Source organism: Danio rerio, chromosome 1 (genome assembly GCF_049306965.1).
Source record: "Danio rerio strain Tuebingen ecotype United States chromosome 1, GRCz12tu, whole genome shotgun sequence".
Classification (NCBI taxonomy): domain Eukaryota; kingdom Metazoa; phylum Chordata; class Actinopteri; order Cypriniformes; family Danionidae; genus Danio; species Danio rerio.
The window spans coordinates 1320001-1332042 of NC_133176.1; the positions used below are offsets into that span (position 1 = coordinate 1320001).

The 12042-nt window shown below is 40.0% G+C and overlaps 1 protein-coding gene across 4 annotated transcripts in view; it reads right to left on the minus strand.

Annotated features, from left to right (window-relative positions):
• The window catches only part of gart (phosphoribosylglycinamide formyltransferase), a 34242-nt gene that overhangs the window by 5096 nt on the left and 17104 nt on the right, over nt 1-12042 (minus strand). For all 4 annotated transcript variants that reach the window (XM_073948923.1, XM_073948928.1, XM_073948934.1 and 1 more), the window contains 9 exon segments: nt 9528-9696; nt 9087-9321; nt 7222-7316; nt 5523-5632; nt 5222-5420; nt 4620-4871; nt 2604-2756; nt 1921-2124; nt 1319-1471 (listed from right to left, as the gene is read on the minus strand). In XM_073948923.1, the coding sequence (XP_073805024.1) occupies nt 1319-1471; nt 1921-2124; nt 2604-2756; nt 4620-4871; nt 5222-5420; nt 5523-5632; nt 7222-7316; nt 9087-9321; nt 9528-9696 (1570 nt within the window).

Here is a 12042-nt window from a genome sequence, read left to right on the forward strand (position 1 = left end):
CATCATCATAATAAACCATTTTCATTATCCTATCATCATTCTCATCATCATCATCATCATCATAACTAACTTCAGCATCCTCCTCATCATCATATCTTCATCATCATTATCACTCTATCATCATCATCTTCCACATGATAATAATAACCATCTTCATCATCACCATAATCATCTTCATCACCATCATCATCATAAAAGCCATCATCATCATCATCATCATAAAAGCCATCTTCATCATCATAACTATCTTCACCGTTCTCATCATCATAAGTATCTTCATCATCATAATCATCTTCATCACCATCATCACCATTACTATCTTCATCATCATCATCATCAACATCATAATAGTCATCTTCATCATAAATATCATCGGCATCTTCATCATCATCACAATCATCATCTTCATCATAATCATAACTCTTCATCATCGTCATCATCATCATCCTCATAACACCCATCATCATCATCATAACAGTCTTCACTATCATTATCATCTTCATCATCCTCATCATCATAATAGTCATCATCATCATCACTGTCATAATAGGCATCTTCATCTTAACCATCATCATCATCATAATAAACCATCTTCATTATCATAATTTCTTCATCATCATAACTATCTTCACCATCTTCATCATCTTCAACATCATCATAATAAACCATTTTCATTATCCTATCATCATTCTCATCATCATCATCATCATCATAACTAACTTCAGCATCCTCATCATCATTATATCTTCATCATCATCATCACTCTATCATCATCATCTTAATCATCTTCATCATATTAACTATCATTATCATAATCATCATCACCCTCATCATCATAATAGCCATCTTCGTCATCATCTTCCACATCATAATAACCATCTTCATCATCACCATAATCATCTTCATCATCATCATCATTAAAGCCATCTTCATCATCATAACTATCTTCACCATTCTCATCATAAGTATCTTCATCATCATCATAATCATCTTCATCACCATCATCATCATCATAAAAGCCATCTTCATCATCATAACTGTCTTCACCATTCTCATCATCATAAGTATCTTCATCATCATCATCATAATCATCTTCATTACCATCATCGCCATTACTATCATCATCATCATCTTCATCACCATCATCATCAACATCATAATAGTCATCTTCATCTTTATCATAAATATCATTGGCATCTTCATCTTAACCATCCTCATCATCATAATAATAACCATCAAATGGTGTGTATGTTGGTCAGAGTGTGTGTGTGTGTATTGGGATATTGACCAGTGTGTGTGTGTGATTTAAAACACATACCGCTTCCAGAGATGAGCACAGCGACTCTGGTCCTGCGCCGTGAGTTCTGATCCGCTGCTGCTGATCCGTTCCGCAGCATGCAGGTGTCCGGAGAGCAGTCTGGCCCAGCCCGAAGACTCCGCTCCAGGTTTCTAACCACCACAGACTCTGCTCCTTTACAAACAAACACACACAATAACACTATTCAAGCCAGATATATATATATATATATATATATTTTTTTTTTTTTTAATAATTTTTTTTCTTTATGTTTTTTTTTTGTTTTTTTTCAGATATTTGGACTTGAAACAATAAGAAAAGCCTTTTGTGCAGATTTTTTTGTTGCCATGATGTTGCACGAATCGCATGTATTTATTAGCCATTATGAATGTTTGTGTGTAGTGTGTTGTTGTGTATGTCTGACCGGAGGGAGCCGATGATACAGCTTTTCTCGTGGGCCTGCAGGAGTAGTGTTGTGTAGTGTAGTGTAATGATGTAGTGTAGTAGTGTTGTATTGATGTTTCGTGTCGTATCATGTAGTGTAGTGCAGTGTAGTGGTGTCATGTAGTGTAGTGCAGGGTTGTATAGTGTTGTAATGTAGTGTAGTGTTGTATATGTCTGACCAGGGTGTCTGTGTGTGAGGGAGCCAATGATCCAGCTCTCTTCGTGGGCCTGCAGGAGCCGCAGGACCCTCTGAGCGTCTGATTTACTGACCACCAGCACCGCACCCAGACCACAGTTAAAGGTGCGGCAGAACTCCTGCTCACACACACCGCCCTGCTGCTGGAGCCACGAGAACACCGGAGGGATACGCCAGCGGCAGGCGTCTGACACACACACACACACACACACACACACACACACACACACACACGCGCACACACACACACACACACACACACACACACACACACACACACACACACACACACACACACACACACACACACACACACACACACACACGCACACGCACACGCAGACAAAGATATACGTTAGCCAATATATAACTAATATAATATAAATAACCAAATGACAATTTATAAAACATAAATAACTTGAAATAATAAAACAGAACTATGAATAAAATATATAATATTTTAATAATATATAAAAACTATAATATGAGACAAAAAAAATGAAAAAATTGCAGATATTATCTCATGAAAGCAAGAATACTCCAGAATACTCTGTGAAATGAGGCATGTATGGGTTAATGTAAAATAAAAATGTTGAAATATTGTGACAGGATACATATTTTCATTATACATCAACTACTGCACATAGGATGTGTCGCTCTGCTCACCCAGATCCGCAGTCAGATCCGCAGGCAGGACTCGAGGGATGTTCTCCAGCAGTCCTCCACCGGTGATGTGAGCGAACGCTTTCACGGCTCCACTGCGCAGCACAGGCTGGAGGGCACGGCTGTAGATCTTAGTGGGAGTCAGAAGAACATCTCCTAAATACACACAGAGGACAACCAGACGTTACACTGGATTTGATTATACATTTTTTTTAAATAATCCACACTGCAAAAGGGACGATCGGGAAAAAAAAAAAAGACTCTGGGGCACTGACAATAGAGAGTCGATTCCATAAAGAATTGATTCTAAGGCGTTGAAAATCGAGAGCCGATTCTGTAAAGAATTGAGAATCGAGAGTCGATTACACAAGGAAATTGATTCGGAGGCGTTCAGAATCTAGAGTCGATTCCGTAAAGAACTGAGAGTTGAGAGTCGATTACGCAAAGAATTGATTCTAAGGCGTTGAGAATCGAGAGTCGATTATGTAAAGTATTGATTCTGAGGTGTTGAGAATTGAGAGTCGATTTCGTAAAGTATTGATTCTGAGGCGTTAAGAATCGAGAGACAATTTCGTAAAGTATTGATTCTGAGGCGTTAAGAATCGAGAGACGATTTCGTAAAGTATTGATTCAGAGGCGTTAAGAATTTGAGAGTCGATTCTGTAAAGTATTGATTCTGAGGCGTTAAGAATTCGAGAGACGATTTCATAAAGTATTGATTCTGAGGCGTTAAGAATCGAGAGACAATTTCGTAAAGTATTGATTCTGAGGCGTTAAGAATTCGAGAGACGATTTCGTAAAGTATTGATTCTGAGGCGTTAAGAATTGAGAGAAGATTTCGTAAAGTATTGATTCTGAGGCGTTAAGAATTCGAGAGACGATTTCATAAAGTATTGATTCTGAGGCGTTAAGAATTCGAGAGACGATTTCGTAAAGTATTGATTCTGAGGCGTTAAGAATTCGAGTGACGATTCTGTAAAGTATTGATTCTGAGGCGTTGAGAATCGAGAGTCGATTCTGTAAAGTATTGATTCTGAGGTGTTGAGAATTCGAGAGTCGATTCTGTAAAGTATTGATTCTGAGGTGTTAAGAATTTGAGTGACGATTTCGTAAAGTATTGATTCTGAGGCGTTAAGAATCAAGAGTCGATTCTGTAAAGTATTGATTCTGAGGTGTTGAGGATTCGAGAGTCGATTCTGTAAAGTATTGATTCTGAGGGGTTAAGAATCAAGAGTCGATTCCAAAAAAAGGCCTTGAGGATTAAGAGTTGATTCTAACAAATAATTGATTTGAGCATTGAGAGTTGATAAAAAAAATTTAATTCAGAGGGGTTGAGAATCGGGAGTTGATTCCAAAAAAACTGATTCTGTGGTGTTGAGCATTGAAAGTTTATTCCATATAGAACTGATTCTGAGATGTTGAGAATCAGGAGTCATTTCCAAAAACAATTGATTATTTGATGTTGAGCATTGAAAGTTTATTCCAAAAAGAATAAGACTTGATTCTAAAGCATTAAGAATCAAGAGTCATTTCCTAAAAGAATTGATTCTGCGGTGTTGAGAACTCAAGAGTCGATTACAAAATATAATGGTTTCCTAGGTCTAAAAAAAATTATAAAAAAAAAAAAAAGAATCAAAGGAATAGAGAGTCGATGACAAAAAAATTGATTCAGAGGCGTTCAGAATCAAGAGTCGATTCCAAAAACAATCTATTCTGAAGCGTTTGGAATTGAGTCAATTCCATAAAGAATTGATTATGAGTCGTTGAGAATTGATAAAACAATATATATTCTCAGCGTGTTGAGGACGTCTCCCTCCAATTGTTCTGACTGAGCAGATATTTTGATAAAACCTATATGACTGGCAGCCATTGACTTCCATAGTTGAAAAAAATAATATTGAGGTCAATGGCTACAGGTTTCATGAGAAAGAAATGAGAGAATTTTCATTTTAGCGTGAACTACCCATTCAGGTGATGTATGAAAAACACACACACACACACACACACACTCTCTCGTACCGATAGTCTGTCCAGGACGGCCGAACGGCGCAGGTGAGCTGATGTTTAGGCCGCTGCGCTCCAGGATCGTGCGCACTAGACTGAAGCCGTTGCTGTGTATGCCAGAGGAGGACACGCCCAGCAGCAGATCTCCCTCTGAGATGTCCTTCAGTCTGGGCAGAAGAGCGGAGCGCTCCACTGCTCCCACACAGAACCCAGCCAGATCATACTCTCCTGGAGGATACACACCCGGCATCTCCGCCGTCTCACCTCCTGCACACACACACACACACACATTGGGTTTCATGGGGATGTGTAATGATTTTTCCACTGTAGAGACTCTATTTTCTTTCCCCCTGCACCTAAACTAATTAGTAGATTATTAGGCTAGTAATGTTCGTAAATGGTTTATTAATTCCATTGATTATGAGCTAAACTAAAGTTTTACCAAAAAAAACTTGTGATCTTGAAGATAAATTAGAGTGATAAATTATTAGCTGCAGTTCACTGTATGGCCACCGGTGGCACCAAAGTCAACAGTTTCTGAACTCTACATATGAGACGCTATGCAGAGAACAACAGTGAAGCAGAAATTCTGCTGTTGATTTGTGAGTGTCACAGACCTAACAGAGCACATCCAGCCATCTGACAGGCGTCTGCGATGCCGCCGATGACCGAAGCCGCAACGTCGACATCCAGCCGACCGCAGGAGAAATAATCCAGGAAGAAGAGCGGCTCGGCTCCCTGAGCGAGGACATCATTCACACACATGGCCACCAGATCCTGACCCAGAGTGCTGTGAACACCACACTCCTGTGCAATCTACACACACACACACAAAAACACACACACACACAAAAACACACACACACCATGATGATGGTGATGAAACGGTCACTGCAGTGTATGAAAAGTTCACGATACCTTCAGCTTCGTGCCGACTCCATCAGTCCCTGACACCAATATGGGGTCGGTGAATCCTGCAGCCTTCAGATCAAAGAGCCCCGCAAAACCACCGAGATCAGCATTACATCCTGAACACACACACACACACACACACACACACACACACACACACACACACACACACACACACACACACACACACACACACACACACACACACACGCACACGCACACATTTTACAAGGACTCTTCATTGGCATAAAGTATTTAAAATATATATATATATTAATAAATTAACCCAAGTGGAGACATAAAAACATAAAATAATAGCAGAGCCCTGGGCTCCAACATGATTTTAGAATCAGTAGAAGCTGATTTAAGAATGATTAAAAGCTGATTTTAGAATTGTTAGATGCTAATTTTAGAATCAATAGACCTGATTTTAGGATTAGAAGCTGATATTTGACTCATTAGAAGCTGATTTAAGTATCATTAGAATCTGATTTTAGAATCAATAGAATCTTATATTAGAATCATTAGAATCTGATTTTAGAATAATCAGAATCTGATATTAGAATAATCAGAATCTGATTTTAGAATCATTAGAAGCTGATTTTATAATCATTAGAATCTGATTTTAGAATCAATAGAATCTTATATTAGAATCATTAGAATCTGATTTTAGAATAATCAGAATCTGATATTAGAATCATCAGAATCTGATTTTAGAATCATTAGAAGCTGATTTTGGAATCATTAGAATCTGATTTTAGAATCATTAGAAGCTGATTTAAGAATCATTAGAAGCCGATTTCAGAATCATCAGAATCTGATTTTAGAATCATTAGAAGCTGATTTTGGAATCATTAGAATCTGATATTAGAATCATCAGAATCTGATTTTAGAATCATTAGAAGCTGATTTTGGAATCATTAGAATCTGATTTTAGAATCATTAGAAGCTGATTTAAGAATCATTAGAAGCCGATTTCAGAATCATCAGAATCTGATTTTAGAATCATTAGAAGCTGATTTTGGAATCATTAGAATCTGATTTTAGAATCATCAGAAACTGATATTAAAATCATTAGAAGCTGATTTCAGAATCATTAGAATCTAATTTTAGAATCATCAGAATCTGGTATTAAAATCATTAGATGCTGATTTTAGAATCATTAGATGAAAGGGAGCCCTGGGGAACTCCACAATCATTTCTCGAGAAATCTTCACCTGCCTTAACTGAGAAACTTTCATTCATAAACTGTTCTCCTGAAGAATAAAGGCAGCTACTGTATATGGTGGCTGTCCTGAGGGCGAGTAGTTTAACAAGAAATATAAACTTTAGTGTGAACTATGCTTTTAAGTTTCCTGAGATCGTTCTGCTTAATCCATTTAACTCCGCTCTCATTCCATAAAGGTTACCAAGTACACCCCTGTGGATGTGATGTTGTCTGTTTGCCGCTGTCTCAGCGTGACAGGCTGAAATTATGGGCTGGAAAATCGACAGCTTAATGATTGATGTCGTTAAAGAAGCTTAAGCTCTTAAACCTGAATCCCACCGTCAGAAACGACTTCAAACAACTTCAAGGTTTCGCAGATAAACAGAAACGTCAATCATCAGCGAACAGGATCAGAAATTTGTTTTGATAAAAATGTGAACGTCAGCAGTGCGTAACGGTGGTGATGTGTGTGTATGAGTGTGTGTGGACGTGCTGTACCTGGACGAGATGTTGCCTTGGCTAAAGGTTTGATGATGTCTACTAGTCTGTTTCCCGCAGCGATGTCCACACCACTGTCCTTATACGTCAATCCTCTAGGGAACAAACACAACAGTTAGAAAACACACACACACACACACACACACACACACACACACACATCGGTGGATCCAGATCAACAACACACACTAATTTCAATTCATCTTTATTTCTCTAGGCTGGCCTACGGGATCAATACAGAGACTCATCTGTCACTGGGGTCTTTCAGGAATCAGTCTTATTGCTCTCCACTCCTCCATAACCACCACAGTATCTGCTCAGGATACGACCTGGTCCAGGATTATGGAGACTTCTAGAAGTCCTCTAAGGGTTTAGGTAAAGCATGGTAAAGCAGTGGCTCTCAATCTTCGCCCCCCTGCTATGCATATTATATATGGTTCTCTCACCGCTTCAGAGGTTTGTTCTATTTGACCATGAGTGCCCTGAGAAGTGGACATCACAGTATATTCTGGGTGGCGGAGGGGGGCTGCTAGCTATCGCAAACTGAAGAGCGGGGGGGTGGGGGATTGGGGACGTGTGGAAACCCCTGATCACCACCCCGTCTGCGACGCCGTTGGCTACGAGTGGTTGCTAGGGGATTCTGGGTGGGTTCCGTGTTGTTACTAGGATGGTATGAGTGGTTGCTAGATGGTTACTAGGGGATTTTGAGTAGTAGTTCTATATTGTTACTAGAACGTTATCAGTGGTCACTAGGGGGTGATGGTTGTGTTCAGTGTTGTTACTATGATGCTATGAGTGGTTGCTAGGTGGTTACCATGCGAGTTTCCTGGCGTGTTCTGTGTAGTTACTATGACATTTTGAGGGGTTGCTAATTGGTTACTAGGGGATTTTGGATGTGTTTTGGGTTTTTACTAGAATGGTATGAGTGGTTACTAGGTGGTTAATATGGGGTTTTGGGTGTGTTCTGGGTTGTTACTAGGAAGTTAAGAGTGGTTGCCAGGGGATTCTGAGTGGGTTCTGTGTTACTAAGATGTTATTAGTGGTTGCTAGGTGCTTACCATGTGGGGTTCTGGGCGCTTTCTGTGTAGTTACTGTGACATTATGAGTGGTTGCTAGGTGGTTACTAGGGGATTCTGGGTGTGTTCTGGGTTGTTACTAGGATGTTAAGAGTGGTTGCTAGGTGGTTACTGGGGGAATCTGGGTGTGTTCTGGGTTGTTACTAGGTGGATACTATGGGATTTTGGGTGTGTTCTGGGTTGTTACTAGGATGTTAAGAGTGGTTGCTAGGTGGTTACTAGGGGATTCTGGGTGTGTTCTGGGTTGATGCTAGGATGTTATGAGTGTTTGCTAGGTGGTTACTAGGGGATTTTGAGTGGGTTCTGTGTTGTTACTAAGATGTTATTAGTGGTTGCTAGGTGGTTACCATGTGGGGTTCTGGGCGTGTTCTGTGTAGTTACTATGACATTATGAGGAGCTGCTAGGTGGTTACTAGGGGATTCTGGGTGTGTTCAATGTTGTTACTAGGATGTTAAGACTGGCTGATAGGTGGTTACTAGGGGATACTAGGATGTTATCAGTGGTTGCTAGGTGGTTGCTAGGGGATTCTGGGTGTGTTCTGTCTTGTTACTAGGATGTTATTAGTGGTTGCTAGGGAGAGCTGGGTTATATGCTGAACTTAAGTTACTAATTATAGTGATGAGAAGAGACTATTATAACTGATAGTGTTTGACTTGCAGACAACACTAATAAAAGAAAACAATATTATAATTCTGAGTTTGTTTATTAGACACATATAAAGTTAACATATAAATAACAGGAATTGATTAGTACAGATCCTCAAGTGTGTTCAGCTGGTGTGTTCAGACCTGGTGTGTGTGAGGTATGTGATGGCGCGGTGGCCGATGTCTCTCCGGTAAACCGCATCAGGAAAGCTGATCGCTGCCACTCCTTCGTTAGCGCTCTGTAAAGCACTCTCCAGAGTGGGCCGGACCGCAGTGACCGTCAGGACACGCCCACCACTTGTGATGACTCCGCCCCCTTCTTTAACAGCAGTGCCAGCATGAAACACCTGAACGCCCATCTCTGACGCCTGAGACAAACCTGAAGAAATGAAAGATTCTTACTGTTATTATCTAGTACTATCACATTAAATCTGCTGTCAAAGTCAGTGTCGAGCCTCACAAAATATCAACCTTTTTTTTTATTTTTAATCAGAAAAAATAAATATTAAAATTACAATGTCCAAGACCGAAACACAGTGCCCTTGTCTATACATGACTGACTCCAGATAAAGATCTGAGACGCACCGCTAATCTCCAGACCCTTTCTGTAAGCATTTGGGTATCCTCCGCTGGCCATCACCACAGTCACCGCAGCACAGTCCTGCAGCCACTGCACTGAAGCGGAGTCCAGCTCACAGCGCAGCGTCTGCATACACACCTCATACAGGTCTGACTGCAGCAGCGGGAGCAGCACCTGAAGGAGACACACACACACACATCAGCACATACACACAAACACAATCAGTGCGAACTATCAAAGATACAATCTGAGAGAATCGCAAATGAGTCGCTGACACCCGTGAGGAATTTGACATGCTTAATATCTGGATCTGTCGGCGACTCAAATCATGCAGTGTGAAATGAGTTCTGACTGAAAATAACATCAGCGATCGCCTACAGCCAACGAGAGAGCAGCATCCACTAGTGTGGGTATCTGCAGGCCAGCAGGAGGATAGGGGAGAAGTTTAAAGCGCTTACTTTCAGTTTATTTGGACCCAAAAAATGGAGGAAAAGCTAGTGTAAATTTGTCAGGAGCACCAAGTCTGTTTGACGAGCCATGTGAGCAACACCACAACCGGGTCGAGAAAGAAAAGGGTTTGTTCAAAATAAGTACATGTTCTACCTCACTAGGCTTCTTTCTCATGATGTAGTTAATAACAGAAGATATACTGCATGACCTCGTGTTGTTTTCTTGTCACTTCTTGTGTGTTTGGTTGCGAGATGTAGTTTGTGGATCAAGACAAAGTTGTTGGCGATTCTTCCTATTGTGAAGTCATGCAGTGTGAAACCCGCTGTCTCCAATCCATCCTACAGTGTAAACGAGGGGTGTGCAAACTCTGTCCTTAGAGTTTAGATCCAACTCTAATCAAACACACCTGCTTATACATTTCTAGTGATCATGAAGACACTAGCTGCGTCCCAAATGGCACACTATACACTCATGCACCATGTGCTTATGCACTTACACACTCAACAGGATAGTACATGTATGTATTGTCGTCCCAAATGGCACACTAATGTTTTTTTACTAAGCGGAAATTCAAACCGTTTCCCTGATGACGGTTGCCAAATCAGTGAAATAAACGACCGAATTATCAAATAATACCTGCCGTGAGTATTGCTGCATTCACCATCGGGAGGCGCTATAATCACTCTCGTAGGAGAATTTTGCTTTCACCATCCAAAATAAATAAAGTTATCCAACATGTGCGTCCTATAGCTCCGCCCCTTCCGCTATGTGAGCAAACCTGTAGTCGTTAAGTGCATGAAGTGTCCATCATTACACACTTCATTTTAGCGGCTGAATGAGTGCATCATCCGGGTAATTAAAGTGCACTTAATTTTTTGAGTTTTCAGTGTGAACACACTACTTACACTATTATACTACAAAATGCTGTAGAATAGTGCATAAGTATGCGATTTGGGACGCACCTACTGATTAGCATGTTCAGGTGTTTTTGATTAGTGTTGGAGCTAAACTATGCAGGACACCGGCCCTCCAGGATCAAGTTTGCCCATCCTTGGTGTAAACACAGCAGCGACAAAACGCTAGCCCAGATAGTCATGCAGTGTGAAAACATCTGTGACGCCACTACTTTGAAAATCCTTCAGTCTGAACTAGACCTTAGGTCCCCACGACACACTCTGACCAGAATCTCTATACACAAATTAATCAACATCCCCACTCCCTCCCCTCAAAAGGCACACTGAACAAAATCCCCCCCTACTCACGTCCCCACAACACACACACAATCACAAAGACTAATGTCCCAACACACACTGAGTAAACCTCTCCATTAACACACACACACACCCACGCATATATACTGTCATCATTATTATTATTACCATAATTATTATTATAATAATGATGATGATGATAACAACAACAACAACAACAACAACAATAATAATAATAATAATAATAACAACAACAATAATATTATTATAAATAATAATTATAATAATATAATATTAATAATAATAATATATAAAATAATAATAATAATAACAATAATAATAATAATTCATTCATTGATTCATTTTCTTGTCGGCTTAGTCCCTTTATTAATCCGGGGTCACCACAGCGGAATGAACCGCCAACTTATCCAGCAAGTTTTACGCAGCGGATGCCCTTCCAGCTGCAACCCATATCTGGGAAACATCCACAAACACTCATACACTACGGACAATTTAGCCTACCCAATTCCCCTATAGCGCATGTGTTTGGACTGTGGGGGAAACCAAAGCACCCGGAGGAAACCCACGCGAAGGCAGGGAGAACATGCAAACTCCACACAGAAACACCAACTGAGCCGAGGTTCGAACCAGCGACTTTCTTGCTGTGAAGCTACAGCACTACCTACTGCGCCACTGCCTCGCCTAATAATATTAATAATATACAATAATAATAATGATAATAATAACAATAACAACAATAATAGGAATATACAATAACTATAATAACAATAATAATAATAATAATAGTAACAATAATATAGAATTATTAATATTAAGCTTTAATATTGTTGTTTCAAAG